General features: G+C 44.0%; 1 protein-coding gene across 1 annotated transcript; it reads right to left on the bottom strand.

Moving 5' to 3' along the window:
- Nucleotides 1–15,394: 15,394 nt before the first annotated feature.
- Nucleotides 15,395–21,040, bottom strand: LOC111841243 (uncharacterized). Its single transcript, XM_072698979.1, has 7 exons — nt 20,956–21,040; nt 20,824–20,872; nt 19,841–19,934; nt 17,006–18,078; nt 16,754–16,909; nt 16,402–16,491; nt 15,395–15,703 (listed from the first exon to the last, which is right to left on the bottom strand). Exons 4-7 carry the CDS (start codon nt 18,059–18,061, stop codon nt 15,395–15,397), a joined length of 1,611 nt encoding a protein of 536 aa, XP_072555080.1. The 5' UTR covers nt 18,062–18,078; nt 19,841–19,934; nt 20,824–20,872; nt 20,956–21,040.
- Nucleotides 21,041–21,383: the final 343 nt, after the last annotated feature.

Raw genomic sequence — 21,383 nt, 5'->3', positions numbered from 1 at the left:
TTATTTATACAGCGTATTTTCACAACATTGTCTGAAAGCGTTCGCTGCAGCATCTCCGTGGCTCGTTTTATGGCGGTTTATCATAAGCTTTGATGAGTCTATATAACACAAATCTGAATATTAAACAGCTTTAATTAGAACTCTGACAAAGTACCAGTGCTGTCATACTTTTACACTACGATGTTTGTCGTGCTTCTTCAAGGATCTGAAGCAGCTATATAGGCCTATACCTCTCCTGTTCCCGTTTGACACTAAGAATAGCAAACACAGATTAACGCAATGTGTACTTAAGCACATATAGAACATACTAAGTTAAACATTCTCCGCTAGAATGACTGGGGATGTTCATAGTTACTTAATTGCAACATGCATACACTATCAATGTCCGGGAGTAACGTCTATTAGCGTAAGCTACGGCTAACGCCAGCCACAAAAGTTGAACGAATGTATCCGTATCCGTGGATGTAAGACAAGGCAAACATCTTAAAGCTTCTAATTCTCTAATTTACTCGTTGGTACTTTGGAGAAGGATTTACAAAAGCGATGTACTGTATGTCGTTGATCATAAGTTTGGGCAAGTCCTGTAAACGGCATTAAATATAAACCATATCAATTGTCTGATTATCTGTTCATGCCACTTTGATAGGATGCTATTCAGCTATTGAGAATTTGTCCAATTAACATATTAGCAAATCTAATACAGACCGGAAATGAGCGAGCCGTATTTCCATGAACGCGGAAGCTGACGTGCAAAGAGCCCACTGACACGAGAGTTAACGCCTCATTACTAGTGATGTGTCGTTCGCGAACAAGACGGCTCTTTAAGCCGACTCTTTTTAGTGAACGATGGGAGCCGGCTCCTGTTAAAGAGCTGTTTTATTAATGTTTATAGAATTGTCTGGGTTTTTGAGCTGCCTAAACACTAAGAACGACTTTGACCAGAACACGTTGTCTTCCGAAAAACCCCGCCCACGAGACGGCGTCTTATTTTTAACAAGCTCAAATCAGGTCACGCTAATCAGCCTTAGGTTAAACGAAGAGAGTGGCGGGTTTTTTTTATAAAGAGCCGAAAGAGCCGGTTCTTCTTGGTGAGCTGAGACAAATGAGCCGGTTTGCTAAAAAGAGCCGATATTCCCATTTGTTAGAGACACGAAAACAAACAAGCATGCAAGTGAAAATGATCGCGCAGGAAAAATGATAGACCTCATTTTAATTATCGTGCAAGTAACTGATTTATCGTTTATCGCAACAGGCCTAATGAGTACTCTACACAACATGAATAATCTTTGTTCACTAATGTGTTTTTAAATATGTAATAACTGTCCAATAGTTATCTTAAGGCAGGGCGCTCAATAGCTATTTTCAGAGGTAACTGTTTCTCATGTGAATGTCTGTAAAAATTGAACTCTGAATTGAAACACCAACATTCTAGATTCAGAAAGATATAAAAATCACCGACTAGACCCTGTAACTGCTGAAAATAAATTGCGTCCCGAATATGGTCCGAATTGGGATAATATAAGCAGCAGCGGTAGATGGCCTTGACTAACAGCAGTGGCGGATAAACTAAACTTTGGGAGGAGAACAGTTAGTAGAGAAACAAGTTATCGTACGCTGCTCCGCGGTGGTCAAAAATGATTCTTAAACTGAATTTTGAATTGAAACATCGACATTGTAGAGTCTGACAGAAAAAAAAAACACCGAACTAGCCCCTGTAAATGCTGAAAATACCTTACGTCCCCACAGTTACAGTATGTTCGAACAGGGATAATGCACATCAAAATGGCCTCCAGCAATCCAATTATTTAACTCTATACCGAGTGAAGTACATGCGGTGCACAACTCGAGCCGCTCGTCACAATAGTTTTGTGGACAAGCATTTATAAGGCTGCTAATGTTAGCTAGTTTCACTGAGGTCAATTAACGTTTGTAATTTATATGGTAGCTATTTGCTTTAAAGATTACTAAGCCTAACTTAGTTCTAACCTGGCCTAATTTAATTAGTTCTCAAGTTAACATGAGAACGCGATCTCTGTAATATGCAAAAAACGTGTGCTCAAAACAGAGGTGAATATTATGAAAATGAATATTAAGACTTTGAAAATATACTTACTTTACTATCCAGTGCACGTTCTCTTTCAAATCCAAAGCAGAAAATGTCGGTCGTCGTCGTGACTAACGGTAAAGTCGGATCAAGGAAACCTTGCATCGAGAACAGTTAGGGGAGGAGTCACAGTTACTCTGTAATTTAGCTCTCACTCTACTGACACATTTTACTCTGTAGACTCAAAATAGAGCAAAAACAACTATTTTTGAGTAAAAAAATTTTAACTCTGGAAAAACGACTCTGCAGTTTTTCCTGTGTAACTGCGGCAGAATTTCTATATCAAAATCTCAACTAAAATTTAAACCTCACATGTAGACTGCATCTCCTGGAAGCGCAAATTCAAGAACCAAGCTTTGCACTTGTGAAAATATTTTGTTGTCTAGCCAAATTATTAAAATAAACTGGTTTCCTTTCACCAAAATCTACCCCAGACAGCAGACGAGTGATGGGAATTTTTAGTAATGATGGGCTCTTTTTAGTAAGCCAAAAAACTTAAAAGGTGTGAGGGTCAGCCCCTGTGGTCCTACTGTGTCCCTTCCCCATTTGGCCAGCAGGTGTTGCTGGTCATCCCGTCCTTCATTTTAGTCTTTGTGTTTCTCCTGTTTTCTGTTAGCCTCATAGCTCAACACATTGAGCATCCAGTTGTCTGTGAACCCTTCGGTCCTATGTTTGAATCCCACCTTCTCTGTTTTTGTATTTTGATCCCTAGTGTTTCATTTGAGTTTCTCTAGTTCTTGTGTCTGATTTTGTAGTTGGTTTTTGTTTTGTTCCTTGTGCCCCTGCTTGTGTCTTTACCTGTTTGTAATTCCTTAGTGTTGGTAATTCCTTAGTAGTTTCCCTGTTTTGTTCCTTTGAGTTTATTCGTTTCACTGGTGCCCTGTTTTCCTGGTCTCTGTTAATTAGTCTCACCTGTCCTGTGTTAGTCTTATTACCCAGTTTTGGTTTCTGTATTTAAGTCCCTGCTTCTGTTCTGTTCTCTAGTGGTTCGTTGTTTGTGTTTTTGATGGTTGTGATGTTAGATATTCTCAGTGTTAGATGTGTATCAGAGCATGTGAGCGTAGTGGAGCGGAGCGTGAGCGAGGAGCGGAGCGGGCGGAATTTGGTCAGAGCGCGGAGTGGTTTTTTAATTAAACTGGAGCAGTCGCTCTGTCTCGCTCCAATTTCGCTCCGATACCGCTCACACTATGATTCTGAGGCGTGCCCAAATTTATCTAGAATTCATCGGTACAATTATCAAGACTGTTACACAAATTGGCCGTGATGGAATTCGCAAAGTATTTCACAAAGGAAACTGATAAATCATACAAGTGTACTATTCTTATCAAACATATAGATGACAATAATGTAGAGCAAGAACAATAATGTGGTGAAACTGTTTCAGTGAGTAAAGACTCACTTTGGAATCACTTTTCTCAGAAACATGAGAGTGTGCTACGCGAACAGGCGGAAGCCAGAGCATATAAGTTTTATATGGTTGTAGCATATCAAGTCTATAAAGTAAATTAAAGTGTAAAAGCCTATAAAGTAAATATTGGTAATCAAATAAATTCGTTTAGTCATTCAAAGTAAGTCTAATAGGATTTTTTTTATTTCACGTAACGCTGTCAGTGAAATTTTATTTTATAGAGAGACGCAGCAGCAGCATGAACAGAAAAAAATTGAGGAATTTAAAACTTAGTTGCTTAGCCTGTATATTCTTTAAGCTATTAAGCCCACTGACTCCTTTATTTTTAAGCCTATTTTTGTGTGGAATGCCATTGCCAAACCTATCCGTTGTTGCCTATATGTTGCTTAAAAATAAATGTTTTCTGAGTGGCAATGTTGCTGTTGCTCATAATTCTTTATGATATAAGGCTTCGGTTTAAGGTGACATTAGTTAGAAATGCAGATTATTTGTCCCTCTTTTAAATTGGAGCGCGCGTGGAGCAATTTGACTGAAGCGGGAGGAAATTTTAGTGGAGCGAGGAGCGGTGTTGTGCGGAGCGGCTTAGTGCGAATTAGAGCGGAAGAGCAGGCGGAGCCAACATCGTGAGCGAGGAGCGGAAATTTGCACCGCTCCACTCCGCTCACATGCTCTGATTTGTATTTGGTTTTTGTTGTTTAGTCTTTGTTAATCCCCTTTAATTTTTCACCCCTCGTGGTCTTTTTGGTTTTGTTGTTTTCTGTTTTGTTTAATAAACCCCGTTTTTGTGTTCTTGGAGCCGCCAATGGGTCGTCCACCTTTTTCTTTGTGCACTATGCCACGTCCTCGTGTCCGAGCCGCCCGGAACCATGACAAAAAGGTATACAGTTGCAGGAAAACGTATGTGTACCCTTTAGAATTACGAGGTTTCCTGCATTATGTCATGAAATGTGATGTTCATCTAAATTACAGTAATGTACAATTTACTCTTCTAACTAATAACATATTATTGTATTGTTCTTCTGTGTATTGAACACATCATTCAAACATTCATAGTGTAGCTTGGAAAAAGTCTGTGAATCCCTAGGCTGGATTTATTGAATGACTTCAACTTCAAGGCTAAATGGAGTCAGGAGTTAGCAAACCTGGAATACAATCAATGAAATGTGATAAGATGTGTGAGTGTTGGAGTCTGAACTCCGCCGGGTCCGTTGATGAGAAGAGATTCACTGCACAGTCGAGGAGTAGTTGCAAGTCACCAGTTTATTCTGATTAATCAGGGAGCAACGATCTGACATACATTCAGCATGTACAGGAAGATGCTCAAACCATAGGTGTCGGCTCTAGGTCTTTATAGGCCTTTTGGGGTGTGGCCCCCCTTTTCTGTACTTTTCCATCTACGTAACTACAACATATTTTGACATTTGCTCTAGTTAGCCAGTGAGTACATGTCTCCCCCCCCTTTTTCCTATGTTGTACAAGAATTAGAAAAAGTATTAGTTCGACCTGTTCTCTGGCGCAGGTCATCTCGCTATCAATTCCTGATTTCTGCCAACTTCATGAAGTGAGATCGCCCCATCCCATATCAGTTCCCCTGTCCAGTGTCTGCATTATATTCAACACTGTGTTATTAGACATTAGTAAATTAGTATTGGCATTATTGTATAATTAACCCCTCAATTTCATCATGCCCTGCTTTAAGCTATATTCTCCTTTTCCTCTATTCATTGTATGTTCTTTATAATTCTATTGAATCCCACAAGTTATAGCTACCTCAACTTATAAATAACACTTTAAGATTTTGAGTTTGAAGTTCAAAAGAATCATCTCCTGATGTGAACCATGTCTTGCAAAAAACATCTGAGAAGGCATGTGATCAAGAATTGTTGATCAGCATAACCTCAAATAGTCTAGATATGCATTAGTCCACTGATAGATTGTCTATAAATGGAGACAGTTTACTCTCCTTAGAAGTGGGCACCCAACCAAGAAGACTCTAAAGACACAATGTAGAATGCTCAATGAGGTAAAAATAGAAGAATCCTACAGTAACAGCTAAAGGCTTGAAGGCATCATTGGAACAGTTAACATCTTTGTTCATGAGTCTAACATACATAAAACACTGAACAAGCATGGTGTCCATGGCACCATGGAGGAAGCCACTGCTCATCAAAAAATAATATTATTGTATACCTGAAGTTTGCCAAAGACCATCTTCTCACGCCACACTGCTACTGGGAAAATGTTCTGTGGACTAATGAAACTAAGAATGAATTGTTTGAGGAGAACTAAGAGCACTACATATGCAGTAAAAAGGGCACCACATACAAAGGTGAAAACATTGAAGTACATTGAAGTACTCATGATTTTGGGCTGCTTGGCTGCTTCAGGGCTTGGACAGCTTGCCGTCATCAAGGGGAAAATTAATTCTCAAGATTATCAAGGTATCCTACAGGATAATATCAGGGTGGCTGTAAGCCAGTTGAAGTTCAGTAGAAGTTGGGTGATGCAACAGGACAATGACCCTATACATTGAAGTAAATCTACTACCGAATGGTTTCAAGAAACAAAATCTGCCTTTTGCATTGGTCCAGTCAGAGCCCAGACCTTAACCCTAAAGACATGCTGTGGAATGATGTCAAGTGAGCCATTCTCACCTTTTTATAATTTAAATTTATTAGGTTTTTAACAAGAATATAACAATCACAAAACTAACTAGAAACTGCAGGCAGTTATGAACAGGTCCAAAGCCTCAGATGATCGGACAGGTGGAGGATACGAGATGTAGGATGGGTTTCAGTGAGATGGTCTAAGTAGTAGGCAGAAATTATAATGGAGATGCTTCTAGTGCAGGCGTAACAGGTCAGTCGACGTCAGAGAGTACGCTGTGCACATCGGGCTACCTAGCTGAAATACCCACTGAAGCTGGGTTTGCACCAGCGACCCTCTGATTATAGACACACAGGATTAGCACACTGAGCCACCTGCTGCTGTTGGAAAGACGGGTGAGATCGGTAGACACCTTCCTACCTGATCTGGTAACTCATTATAGCTGAATTAGACTAGGTGGGTCTTAGACATATATGGACAGTGGCTATAGCGCTCTGGTTTGACTGATCAACACGGAATTTGGAGGGTCTCTCTGCGGTACAGCCTTTCATCAGAGTTAGAAATTTGGTAATGATTGGATGAAGCGTGCCTGAGATGTAGCTCTCGGATTGAAATGGACGTGGCACCAGTACAGTCAGCGTGTGGCTGGTGGCCATACCTTACCAAAAGTTTCATTTTTTTCTCAAAATCTTTAAAAGGACTGTCTCCTGATTTGAAGGACAACAGATTTATGTAGGTTTGCTGAAAATCCTAGGAGGTTAACGAAAAAAGCTGTTTTCAGACAAATATAAATCATGCAAAAATGCAAAGATGGAGAACCAAGTTGTATATGTTACTGGATTTGGCACGACATAGTGAATTTGACTGGCAATAAAATTTAAGTGTAGGACAAGTAGTACAGGAGATATCGACCAAAACGTGTTGTGGGGCGCAACGGCGCCCCCCTCTGACTGACTGGGACGGGTCGGAGGGGCTGAGTAGTGGGTAGCAATAGGCATCTTACTGCCAAATTTGGTCAGCTTATGACTTACGGTTTAGGCTGGGCATTCAGTTTTAGGGAAGAAAAATAATTATAATTGAACCCTCTGGAGAAGTGCTTAAGCCAGTCTGAATGGCTGGTTTAATAATAATAGAAGCTTCATTGACCTTCATGGGGAAAACACCTTTACGTCTCTTCAGCTTGCTTTACGGAGAGTATGCTGTGCACATTGGGCTGCCTAGCTCAAGTACCCACCGAAGCTGGGTTTGAACCGGCGACCCTCTGATGACAAGCACACACGTTTAGCCCACTGAGCCACCCGCTGCTATTGGTATGATGGGTGAGATAGCTGGACATCTTCCTACCTCATCTTGTAACTCATTTGAGCTGAATTGGCCTAGGTTGGTCTTCATAATATATACAGTAAACAGTGGCCGTAGCGCTCCCGTTTGACTGATCGACACAAAATTTGGAGGGTCTCTCGGTGGTAGAGCCCTACATTAGTTAGAGAAATTTGGTAATGATTGATTGAAGCATGCCTGAGATATAGCTGTCTGATTGAAATGGACATGGCACCAGTAGGGTCATGGTGTGGCTTTTGGCCATACCTTATCGAAAGTAAAAAAATTTTTCTCTAAATCTTTAAAAGGACTGTCTCCTGATTTGAATGACACCAGACTTATGTAGGTGGGGCGAAAATCCTAGGAGGTTAAAGAAAAAGCCTGTTTAAAGACAAATATAAATCATGCAAAAACGCAAAGATGTAGAACCAAGTTCTATATGCAGTTGGATTCAGCAGGTCATAGTGAATTGGACTGGCCATAAAATTTAAGTGTAGGCTAGGCAGTTCTGGAGAAATAGGCAGAAATGCAGATGAGAAATGGCCTAATGAGATGTCCTTTAGAGCGAGGGCTGAGGGTCAGAGGGCAAATGTACCAGCTAAATTTGATTTGGATTGGTCATCATTAAACCAGTCAAATTGCTGCTTGATTTTGATTGATCGATGGCGGCCACTGTTTCAGGACTTATGACTGCCATTGTAGGTGACTGACCTCAGGCTGGGACCTAGTACATATCTGCACAGTTGGATTGGCCAAGGCAGTCAGGAAATATTGGCAGTTTTTAGTTTAGATGGGATTTCAAATTTGGTCGAGGTAGGCCAAGGCACGGCCAAGTTATAGCAGTCAGACCAAAACTGGCCAAATTTGGGCATTGTTTGGGCGTGGCTAATGGCCGTATGATAGAGAAATGTCCGAATTTTTCAACTAATTATTGATCAGCTCTTAGTTCTGATTCGTTTGACACCTCATTTGTCTGATTTGGTAGGACAAGCTAGGAGGTTAAGGAAAAAGTAGGATTTGCAAATTATGCAAATTAGCCAAAAATCTAAGTAGGCGCATTTTCATAGTCCCATAGGTCATGGCTGTCTGCATCAGGAGAAAAAAGAATTTAGATTGTCGGACAAACAGGACAGGAGATATCGACTGAAACGTGTTGGGGGGCGCTACTGTTGTGGGATACATATAGGTGTCATATACATATAGGTATCATTCCTGTTAAATAATTAATCTTTGGGGATATATGTCACGCCCTGCTCCGTCCGCTCCTGATGTGTGCCACGCCCCCTCATTATCCACGTGTGCTTTCCCGATCGTGCCCAGCTGTTCCTTGTTAGTTTGGCTTGTCTGCTGTATTTAGTCCGCGTCTGAGTCTGTTACCCCAGATCCGTCATTGATGTTTATTGGTGTCCATGTCCTGTCGTCCCGAATAAACCCCGATTGCCTGCATCCTCGGCTTGCCTCGCCTGTTTCCCGGCTCGCTCGCTCACCGGTCACAACAGAATGACGGATCTCCCCAACGAACCTCCGCGGATCGAGGACCAACGCCTCGATCTGCTTCAGGAGGTCATCTACTGGCTCCACCAGCCGGAGGTCCGGGAGGACTCCGGACTACTGGCCTTAGCCAGCAAAAGCGGGACCCTCCTTCAGGAGGTAACCCCACTCACGGCGGCGCCTGTCATGGCGGAGGTTCGCGAAAACCTCCGGCAGCTGGTCGACAGGGTTACGGAGAAGCGGCTTCAACCGCTCACCCTCTCCGAGGTTACCCCGCCGCAAGCGTCATGCCCCAGCCGCAAGAAGAAAAAGAAGCGGAAGGGGAAAGGAGAAGCAGCCGCCCCGACGCTCTTCTTGGGGGCTTGCTCCTTACTCCCCGCCTGGGATGACACCGCCGCTGCACCGCCTGCAGCAACAGCGCCTGCTGATGCTGCCGCCTCTCTGCCCGCGGTTGCGCTGCCTGCTGCAGCTGCCGCCTCTCTGCCCGCGGCTGCGCTGCCTGCTGCAGCTGCCGCCTCTCTGCCCGCGGCTGCGCTGCCTGCTGCAGCTGCCGCCTCTCTGCCCGCGGCTGCCGCCTCTCTGCCCGCGGCTGCGCTGCCTGCAGCTGCCGCCTCTCTGCCCGCGGCTGCGCTGCCTGCAGCTGCCGCCTCTCTGCCCACGGCTGCGCTGCCTGCTGCCGCCGCCGATCTGCCCACGGCTGCGCTGCCAGCTGCCGCCCCCGATCTGCCCGTGGCTGCACTGCCTGCTGCCGCCGCCGATCTGCCTGCAGCACCCCTTGACCCGCCTGTCCAGCCCGACCCGCCTGTCCTGCCTGCTCTACCTGCAGTCCCTGCAGCTGCCACCACTCTGGCTGCGGCACCCGCCACGGTGCCCCCTGCTGGCCGCGTGCTGGCGGCGCCTGCTGCGGCGCCCCCTGCTGGCCAAATGACTGCAGTGCCTGACGAGGCGCCCCCTGCTGGCCGCACACCCAAGGTGCCCCCTGCTGGCCACGTGATGGCAGCGCCCGCTGCGGCGCCCCCTGCTGGCCGCGTGACGGCGGCGCCCCTTGTAGCGCCCCTTGCTGGCCGCACGCCCGAGGTGCCCGCAGAGGCGCCCCTTGCTGGCCGCACGCCCGAGGTGCCCGCAGAGGCGCCCCTTGCTGGCCGCACGCCCGAGGTGCCCGCAGAGGCGCCCCTTGCTGGCCGCACGCCCGTCTCGCCTGACCTGCCCGTCCAGTCCGGCCAGCCATGCTCGCCCACAGCGCCCCTTGCTGTCCACTCGCCTGTCCTGTCCGGCCAGCCCTGCTCGCCGGTCCTGCCCGTCTCGCCTGTCCTGTCCGGCCAGCCCTGCTCGCCGGTCCTGCCCGTCTCGCCTGTCCTGTCCGGCCAGCCCTGCTCGCCGGTCCTGCCCGTCTCGTCCGTCCAGCCGGCTCCTGAACTGCCTGTCCTGCCCTGCTTGCCTGACCTGCCCGTCCTGCCCTGCTCGCCTGACCTGCCCATCCTGCCCTGCTCACCAGCAGCCACGCCCGCTGCGGCGCCCCCTGCTGGCCGCGTGATGGCGGCGCCCGCTGCGGCGCCCCCTACTGACCGCATGCTCGAGGCGCCTGCAGTGGCCCCTGCTCTGCCTGCGGTGCCCCCGGCTGACCGCTCGCCCGTCTCGCCTGACCCGCCCGTCTCGTCTGTCTTGCCTCCGGCTGGATCGCCGGCTGCTGCCGCTGCTCTGCCCGCGGCAACCCCTGTTGGCCGCTCGCCGGTCCAGCCCTGCTTGCCTGTCCAGCCCTGCTCGCCTGTGGCTCCGCCGGCTGCAACGGCCACGCCCGGGGTCCCGCCTGAGACTCTGACTCCTGTCCCCGTGGGGGACCTTGAGTGGGACCCCTCGGGGATCCAATTGCTGGGTTCCCCCGACCCAGGTGGGCACCGGTCTCCTACACCGGTGCCCCTGAGAGGAGAAGCCCGGCAGGCCCGCCTGTCTGTGTCCAGCAAAGGGAGGGGACACAAACGTCGGGTCCGGGTCCCGCCCTCCCTGCCCCCTGGCTCGCCCTTGCGCCCCCTGGCCGTGGCTCGGTGGCTGCCTGCGGGTCCTGCGGCTCCGGCTCGGCTGTCGCCTCCGGGTCCCCCTCCGGTGCCTCGTCGCCCGCCTGCGGTCCCTCCGTCGGCGCCTCGTCGGCTGCCTCCGGGCCCCCCCGCTTCGGCTGGGCGTCGGACGGCGCCTTCCCTGGCTCCGGCTGCGCCTCCGCCTGCTGCGGCTTCCCCCTTCTGCCTGCCTGCACCGGGGTTCCCTCCTGCTCCCTCCTCGTTTCCTTTGTCGGTCCCTCCGTCTGTCTCCTTGTCCCCTGTGTGGTCCCCTCCTGCTCTGGCCTCCCTTCCGCCTGCGGCCCCTGCGGCTGCCTTCCCTCGCCCGCCTGGGTTCCCTTGGGCTCCCCTGCTTCCTCCTCCCTTTCCTTCCGTCCCGCCTGTTTCTGCTCCTCGTCCCTCTGTGTCTCCTCCGTTCCCTTCTGGTCCCTTTGTCCCGCCTGTCTTTGCTCCTCGTCCCTCGGTGTCTCCTGTGTTCACTCCTCGCCCTGTTGTTCCTCCGTTTTCTGTCCCCTCTGGGTCTCCTTTCTCTGTCTGCCTGTCCGCGTTTCCTGTTCTTTGTCGGGTCCTGTCTTTCGTTTCGTCCTTGTTTTTGTTCTGTGTTTCGGTCTTGTTCCCTGTTCTTCGTTGATGGTTTTTGGTTTTGTCTTTCAGGTCCTGTTCCCCGGTCTCGTCTCGTCCGTCGCCTCCTCTCTGGCGCGCCCGGAGTGCGCGCCTTTGGGGGGGGGTTCTGTCACGCCCTGCTCCGTCCGCTCCTGATGTGTGCCACGCCCCCTCATTATCCACGTGTGCTTTCCCGATCGTGCCCAGCTGTTCCTTGTTAGTTTGGCTTGTCTGCTGTATTTAGTCCGCGTCTGAGTCTGTTACCCCAGATCCGTCATTGATGTTTATTGGTGTCCATGTCCTGTCGTCCCGAATAAACCCCGATTGCCTGCATCCTCGGCTTGCCTCGCCTGTTTCCCGGCTCGCTCGCTCACCGGTCACAACAATATAATCATGTTTAATTGTGTTCAGCTTCCCCCAGAAAGTCAACTGTAAACTGCTACAATTATACAAGTTGTATAATTTTGCTTTAATTGTAATTTTGCTTACATTTGCTAAATTAGTAAGGATAATTTCTTTGATGTCTGGGTTCAGTTCTATCCCAAAGTATATCATACATTTTAAAAACCATTTAAATTTACAGATAGATAGTAAGTTAGAGGAGTAAGTTTGAGTCACCGACATAGCTTCTGATTTATGCCATTTAATAAAGTAACCAGATACTGTAGATTCCCAAACTTTTTCCAGCCACGTACCCCTTGAGACATGTCAGCCTCAGCCGCGTACCCCCTGCTACCAACGACTCTTAATTAGTGTCTATAAATAGATTGCAATACCGCATGCATAAAAATAAATACTGAACAGTCGATTATTTCTCACCACCAAATGAATTTATTAATATATTTTAGTAACAGATTGTTGCTATCCGGTGGGAGAATTTCACAGTAGGGATGGGCACGGAAAAGGTTTTTGGTTCCCATCCCATTCGCGTTGGAGGGTTTCCGTTCCCATCCAATTTAACCGCCAAATTTTCAAAACCCATTCCCATCCCGTTCAGTCCCGTGGGATGTCATTCCCGTACCGTCCCATTCCCGTCAAATTTCAAAAAATCTTCTGCCGCTCCCGTGTTTTTCATATATTTCCGTTAGCGCTTGTTTTCCGCGACCAGAGTGGCAGATATTTTTGACTAGGGTCCTGGGAAAGTTGCACCAGCATCATACTGGTGCATGCCATGGCAGAATTTCAGAATAGAAAAATACGCAGGACTTTCAGTCCTGTCATTGTATTGTAATTCTGCTTTACTGCTAGTGTGTGTTCCTTTTGCTCATTAATTAAACCCCGCATTTCCCCGATCCTATGTCTTCTCGCCTCTGCTTCCCCGGTCAGCGTTGTGACAGTGAACCTACTTCCATGCTGCAATGTGAACATTTGCCATGTTCCTAAAAATTCTGTTTATTGCACAGTGTCTGACCACACAGACCTAGATCATACTGGACATATCAACTGGACATATTTTCCACTATTACAGATTGATGTCTTGCATATACTGATTTTATCGATTACTCAAGAACATACAATATAATTAATACCAATTGTTTTCACTGTAAAAATAATTCCCATGGTTGTTCATATTCTCATTCTTACTTAATATTTACTTTTTAATAATATATATAACGAACCGAATCAGGCTTAATCAAGATAGCTAGGTGATCTATCACTTTAACGATCCCCAAAATTAACCTCCTGGACCGGACAAATACAAATTAACGAATGATTAAACATTATATGCGTCTCTTTTTGTATGTTTTCTAAATAAGACCGCGTGCCCATACCCAACTGCACTGAAAAAAATAACCCATTGGATGAACTCAATTAAATTGTGGGCAGGATTTCCACCCAATAAATATATATAGCTCCAACTCAAATGAAATACATCCATGAACTATAATTTAATTGAGTTAGTCCAACTAAGTTTTATCAAATGCAGCTACAATAAAATAATTACAATCAATAAGTTAAAATTATTTGTTTGTCCAACTCAAACTAATACTATTAATAGGAAATAAAGTTATTAAGTTATGTTTTCCATTTTTATTTCCAATTAAGACATGAGACAAAACCTATTTGAGGTGATTTTATTGATAACCAGTAAAACGAAAGGTGCTGCTTACACTGTAGTTTTAAATGTTAGAACAACCTGGAAATCACTTACAAGGCTCATTAAAAAAAAATTTTAAAAGGGATTTAAGAGCAGTGAACTGAAACAGTATGTAAAAGCTTCATAACTGGTGAAAAATGAATTCCCAGTTATTCCGAATCCCTGAGCAAAAAAAAAAAAAAGGCTCTTTGTATAGATGGAGAGCTTTGCACTGCTTTACAAACAGGGGATACCAATGTCTGGTTTTAATAAAACAACCATCAATGAGGCAAAACAACTTGTCATGACCTGCTCGTCCGATCCTCGTGTGTGCCACACCCCCTCATTATCCACGTGTGCTTCCCCGATTGTGCCCAGCTGTTCCCTGTTGTTTCGGCTCGTTTCATGTATATTAGTCCACGTCTTCCTTAGTTCGGTGTCCGTCATTGATGTTGTTTACCGTGTTGGTCCTGTCAGTGCCCATTAAAACCCCGTTTGCCTGCACTTTCGGCTTGGCTTGCCTGCTTGCTCGCTCGCCCGCACACACGAACATAACAGAATGACGGATCTCGAACTAAGGAAGACGTGGACTAATATACACGAAACGAGCCAAAATAACAGGGAACAGCTGGGCACAATCGGGGAAGCACACATGGATAATGAGGGGGTGTGGCACACACGAGGATCGGACGAGCAGGTCATGACAACTTCTATAAAATTTTCTTAATACCAACTGAAGAACAGTTTAAACATCAATTATAAAACATTCTAAATATACAGCAACTGTATATGTAATAAAAGCTGAACATCAAGGCTATAGAAAATATTTGCAGGAATTACTTTTACCCCTGAGAAATTTTAAATCTAACAGGCTTACATCTTATGTTAACATGCAGATAAGTGCAAATGAAAAAGAAAAATATTTTACTAATCCTGAAAAATGAAAACCTATAAATAATAATAAAAATAAATAAATTAAAAAAATACACCGTGAAGCCAAACTCTTCCATGTAGGTCATGTACAAACAATATGGCAAAAGCAAAATTCCCTCTACTTTGTTCAGTCCAGAGATATACAGTCCTGTACCTTGTTTTCTTCCCCATAGTACAAACAGTTCAATACTCATAACCTGAAAAACAGTTTTTGGTGTAGTATCCTAGGGGCTAACAGAAACTGGTTGCATCGACCACTAACCCATCTAATAACTAATATGGATACCCATATTCATTTAAATGTAACAAACTGTAAAGTTTGACTTGTTACACAAAAAAGGTTCTGGCCATTCACAATCAAAGGGAATTACAGTTTTGTTGTAATCTGTTTAGATCCATTTCAACTTGAGTTGTGGGGGAAAAAAAATGGATGCGTGAAAAAAATGGATGCACCAGCTGACACTGCCATCAGCTTTATGGCAAGTTGAAAAGAGTGGAGGGTAGAGTCAGACTTCAGTTAGCATGTGGAGGCGAAGCAGGCTAACTTGAGGTGAAGACCATGGAATTCCAAACTTAAACCCAATCAACCCTTAGTTTGTCTGGGAAGTGCAAAATCACTCTACTTCCCATGGTTGTATATCCTTCATCATTACTGTTAAACAGCTTGCAGTCATATGTTAAAGTCCAGTGAATAACTTCCATAGTCTGCCTCTGATAGTCATTGGCTGTTGACTGAGCCAAAAATTAAAATGAAAAACCAAAACAAACAAAAGTGTACTTTGTCTCCTGGTGTTTACCTGTTATGCAAACAACTTGATTTTTAGCTGCTGTATCTTTGTATTCAGCTTGTGCCCATCCAAATCCATTATAACCTTCTGGAAAAACTCGAAGGTATACTTAAGGTTTTCCGGAAAGCTTAAATCAAGGGCATAAATGAGCCCAAACAGCATGATGAACCCCATGATGACACTGCCTACGTTGCTCAGGACTTTAATGCCTTCAATCACAATTCCCACATCCTCTGACTCCTCAGCACCATCTCTTCGGATCGTGTAAATCCCCATGACTGTGTTTGTGATGTCCCTCTCTGCATCCTCAGCGGCGGAGGCCTGAACAGCAACACATACACACAACACTTGCGTTAAGAAGAATGCTGAACAGTAAAAACCATAAACTAAAAACACTTCAAATGTGAAGTTGGAGTCACACAGTGTTAAGTGGTGAAGGACTTGCAGACATGACCTATCCCATAGCTTGAAATATTTTACCTAAAACATCTAGCCATGGGTATGGATGGTGGTGTGCCATAGAATTTTCCTCCTTACAGTGTATGGAATCAGATAGATAGTGGTGCTTGATCACAGAGCAAAGACAACAGCTGACAGACATGTAGGTCTGGATGTTCAGTACTTGCGTGAGAAGGAGGAAAAAGTGTAAGACCTGGGACTGCATATGTACAAACCCGACAGCCAGCTTGATCTGTCTCAGATCTAATAACAGCAGGGAAGTCTAAAAATCCCAATATATACTGGAAAGTTTCTCAAGCATTTGGTAAATGCTGGTCCAGCATTTATATAAATATAATATTGTATGTGTTTGATGAAAATTGCTAATACTTTTAAACATATACTGTATATAGTATTGTGTACAGTAAAAACTACTTTGTGGAGAAAATCATTTATATTTAAAACACAAAACACATTTGTGAATTTTTCTTTGCATTATGACACATGTAATTTAATAATAATGTGCCATGGAAGAAGTAACTGTGTAATGCCATATGGGAGGCATATTGTGATATACTTACCAGATATTCCTTGAAAAAAGAGTCTGGATCCTCATTGAGGTAGATCACAAGGCTCCTCAGGATGCACTCCCTCCTGATGTCGATGTCACACTAAAGCAGCGGGAAGAATCAAGATAGAATTTAGCCAAATGTGGGTGCAACAGCTGAACAGGGAGGAGAGCAGGTTGTCTAAAGAATGCCATTGGTTAGCGTGCGAGTTGGGTGAATTAAATGTAAATGCAATTAAGTGCTTTGGATAAAAACACCATATAAACAGGCCATTTACCATTTCTTAATGAGCAGCTAAGGACAAAAAACCTTGCAATAAATCACCTCAATACAGTGTAAGCATTTCCCATGGGTTTTTACTTACAGAATCTTTGATTGCCAGGACGGCCTTAATCTTTTGCCCCTTCACTCCTCCTTTCTTGTTAAAGATCTGTATTAGTTTTTCTGAAAAATGGTCCAGCTGCGCCAGTAACTTCGATCGCAGTGGCTTGGTGGTGATCCGCAAGAACTCTGCATTTATCTGAAATTTTTAAATAATATACAATGTACTGTAAAAAAATTCTAATTGCAATTGGGCAGCCATTAAACACCATGAACAATAATTAACATTACTTACTTCACTCTCGAGAAACAGGGCGGGCCATCTGTTTTTGAATTCCCCTATCATAAGCCTTTGTTCCACAATCTCCCAGCGTCTGTAGGAGAAGGTTTTTTCCATTTTTGCTTTAATCACCACTGCATTGTCACGCTTTTTTAGTTCTGACAATAGAGCAATTCTCTCATTCTCCAAGCTTTCTGTGGATTCGCCTTTTGGGTGCAGAGGAATGTAGTTAACTTCCGCCTTCCTTGGTTTCTTAATATTAGCTGCAGCCTTTCCTTGGCCTTCTCGTTTGTGCTTCAAGGAGTTTACACGGATCTCAGGATGTCCAAGTCGTCCAAGCTTTGTTCGATAGTTTTGCATTTTATACTTAAGTGACTGTTTCCAACCCCCAAACCCTGTCTCAGATCCCAGCTGCCCCAAACAAGGGTGGGCCCTGGTCAAAGCTGCAGCTACCTCCTCACATTGATAGTCTTTCGGGTATTTAGTGTATTTCATCATTTCTTGAGCTAGGCCATCAAGAATGACTCCTTTCAGCTTAGGGCCAGGGTTGAAGTATGTTCCGTTGGTCTCAAACTCTATATTCTTTTGGTGTAGCTCAAACTCAGCATCGTACGTGAACTTAGGTACCACAAAAATTTTTGGCCAGGAAGATAATCCTGAGAGCTGCGTTTCTGGGGATGAATGCGGGGTTGACGTGAACAGTGTATCATCACTGCAGGATGAGGCTAGTGATGAAGCTGGGGTTTGAGGGTCTGGGCACATGGTATTTGAGGTCTCAGCAGATGAGTCTACTGTGTCCAAAATGATGTAGGGCTCCACAGGTGACAGTATAGGAGAGTATATTACTTTCAGCGTGCTTTTATTTTGAATTTCTGACACTGAAGTTAGGTTCATGAACTCATTAAAGTCAGCATCCATGTACTGCAATCGGAAGTCCTCTTGCAATTGAAAGAATGTCTTTATCAATGTTTCCAGTTCTTCCACTGTTGCTGGAATTCCAGAAGCCAGAGTCAATTTTCTTGAATCAGACTCATCACCAAAGATTATCCGCAGAACAGTTTGACTCGCCATTATGGAACACTTTTAATCTGAGCATAAACAAGGGAGAAGGAGAATAATACATGAGCATTATGTGAAAATGTGTAAAATAATAAGACTTAGAAATTTGAGGTACATAGGCTTAACAATGACACTAACCTTTAACGATGATGAATCTTTTCAACATTACCATGCGCAAACCCCCAATTGTGTACTCCACAAGGGGATATGAGTCTTCCAATTCAGCAACCTCAATCAGGGCAACCTCTCTAGTGGGTGAGGCAGTTAGCTCAAATCCACCATAATGCTCCCTATACCAAGGACATAAATCTTTGACTAGAAAAAACAACTTCTCCTTAATAATGCACATTTGAATGATCTCATTAAATTTAGGCAGTCCATCTACAGAGCCATGCACAATAAGCATCCCCTCACTGTAACGTATACCACTGCAAGACACATTTTTTGCCATATAAACCTCAGTAATATCTGGGTATCTCTGCCTCAGTGCAGACACTACTCCCTCATTAAGAACATCAACAGGCATGATTGAAACATTTGTGACCTCTAATGATGACTTTTTGAGACTGGAGGAGTGTGTGTGGTAGGCAAGCATGAACTGGTGTTTAATAGCTAGTGAACGAGGTATATTTTTAAAGCAATTTGTATGACGAACAACCTTCTTGAAAAAGCTGTGTTTAGCCTCAAATCTCATTGTCCACAGTGCTATCAGAGGTCCGAAGCAACGAATCATCTGCGGATAGTGCTCTAAATAGTGATGTTTTGGTTGGAGCTTGATTTGTGGAAAAAGTTCAAGATACCGCTGTCTGTGATCATAAATCTTGGCCTCAAGATATGCAATTGTCTCATCTGTATGAAAAGGAGCCACAACCAACTCAACTACATCCTTAAGGTCAAGAATCACCTGCCATGCTGGCTCACCTTCTGGAACAATTTGCCCAATTATAAAAGGAAGCAATCTTAGCAAAGTCCAATTTTCATGTGCATTGCCACCAATACTGTTGCTTGATGTGAAAGTGCGTGGTATGGCATGGGGCCTATTGGTTTTGTCCGCCCATTTGTACGGAAATGTCTGGATTAAGCTGTTAAGATCATTAAGAGTGAAGTATTTTTTGGAGATCAATAAACTAATGCAGCGTGCAAGCTCAACTGGAACAACACCCTCAAAGAGATCATGCACAATGTCAGGAGGATAACCAGTGTTAACATGAAAATATGAAAGGTGTTCTGTTAAAACACACTGTTTTTTGACACCACAGCAAATAGTTGAGTTCTCCTGAGCAGTCTGGACATGAACATCATGGATGTTTCTGGTTCTAAGTTGGAAAGCACCTGACTTGACATCCTTAGTCTGAAATTCTGATTTATCACCCGTACAAAATCTGCATATTGACCCAGCAGAAAAACTCTCAACAAATCCACTTATCCCATGAGCGGCAAGATTGTCGGCTATTACACACTGGACAGAACCTTTAGCAAACTGACCAAGCTGAGAAATAAATACACCATGATTTTCTAAAATGCACAAGTCTTGCAAAAGTGGCTGCAACACTTTTTCATAGCCATAAGCCTTGACATCATCAGACTTGCAGAGAACAGCTAAATAGATCGAGGCTAGTGTTGAATGTGAACCTGGTGGAACATTACCTAAAACCCAATAGACACCACAGAGTTTGTGCTTCTTACGAGATGTTCCAAGAGGGTTACATATCTCAAAATCGTCAACATAAAGATTAATTGCTATTCTCAAACCTTCACCAGACAGAAAATTATTTTGTTTATAGTACTCACCGTCTCTTACAGTTCTGTATTCATGGACACCAGTTGATAGCTGGTCTATTTTTGGAGTTTCAAGATGTTCAAGGACACCTTTATGAGAGAGCAACTGTTGCAAAGATTGTAAAACAGGGATATATTGATATGTTCTATTTCTGTGGACATCTAGTATGTACTCAACCGGCTCTATAACACCAAAATGAGAAGTGTAGTACTGTGTACGTTTATATGCAGTAGCAAGAGGCCCATGTTTTGCAATAGCTATGCCCAACGGGTTAGATTTGCACAGAAGAGTAGAAAGTTCATCAACTACTGACTCCTCAATTTGCAGTTTATGGCTCTGGAATATATCTGATACAATACTTCTCGTCACAGGCAAAGATACTGTACTTAATATGTAGTGAAGTTCTGAAAGGATCTCGTCAATAACTGCCTTTGGAGTGTGAACAATATTTTCCAACTTCAATAAAAGGCAAGCAATTTTCTCTTCAATTAAATTTGGCAGGTGTAATTCTACAGCATCACCACTACCTAGTGTTTCATTTTCATAATCTCCATCCACAGACTCTGTTGATCCATCTTCAATGTCTGACTGATGTAACTGACTGCTTGTCCTGATGATATTAGCTTTAAAGTCTTTTAATGAATGTTGGTTGTGTTTCCTGTTTTTGTGCGTGTTGAATGTACTGTAGATATTAGTTTTAAATGTGCATCCTACAAACACACACTGAACTGTTTCATAATGCCTGAGATGTCTATTGATGTGTTGAAAAAAGTCCCTTTCTGTTGCTAGTTCTCTGCATGAGCACACATGGCACTGGAATGAAGATACTTCCACCTGCTTTGAAGTTTGCTGCTTAGCATGAGTTTTATATGTGTGATTTAGTAGCTTATTCCAAGTGTTAAACGTACACAGGCAATCTGTGTATGGACATGGATATCGATAACTGCCCCTAAAATGCCCGTGAGTCTGCCTAAAATGCTGCAACAGTAAATACCTGCTAGCTAGTTCCAAACTGCATTCTTTGCACTGCCACATGTATTATTCTGAAAAGGAGAACAAAGACAATAAGCATATTTTACACCAAACAAATGACCATAATACAGATCAGCTTGTGCCAATTACTCACTATCAGTAGGAGGCTGCCCCAAGAAGCTTTGTAATGCTGATCAAACTGCAAAAGATGAAATAAATACATTAGAGGTGCAAATTCACTTGCTGGAATTCTGAAAAGGTGACAATGACAACTTTGCATTTGACCACTCAGCAATGTAAAGGACAAACTAACATTTTTATTAGATTAGCAATGATTTTACAGCAGCACTGAAAGTATATATAATAAAACAAGCATGTAAAAAAATAAACTGCCAATTTTATTTAAAGAAAACAACAATAATAATAATAAAGATAACTGCAAGCAGTGACAATCGGGTCCAAAGCTAATGGAAAGAAGCAATGAAGAGGAATGAAGTGAATGGCATAAAATTAGAAGTTCACTAATTATTGGAAATGAAGTACAGACTTTAATTGATGAGCAATGCATTCAAATTGGCAGAA

The sequence above is a fragment of the Paramormyrops kingsleyae genome, chromosome 14, assembly GCF_048594095.1.
Source record: "Paramormyrops kingsleyae isolate MSU_618 chromosome 14, PKINGS_0.4, whole genome shotgun sequence".
Lineage (NCBI taxonomy): Eukaryota > Metazoa > Chordata > Actinopteri > Osteoglossiformes > Mormyridae > Paramormyrops > Paramormyrops kingsleyae.
Note: the sequence above shows the minus strand (reverse complement) of the source record. Positions and strands in the feature narration are given on the sequence as shown.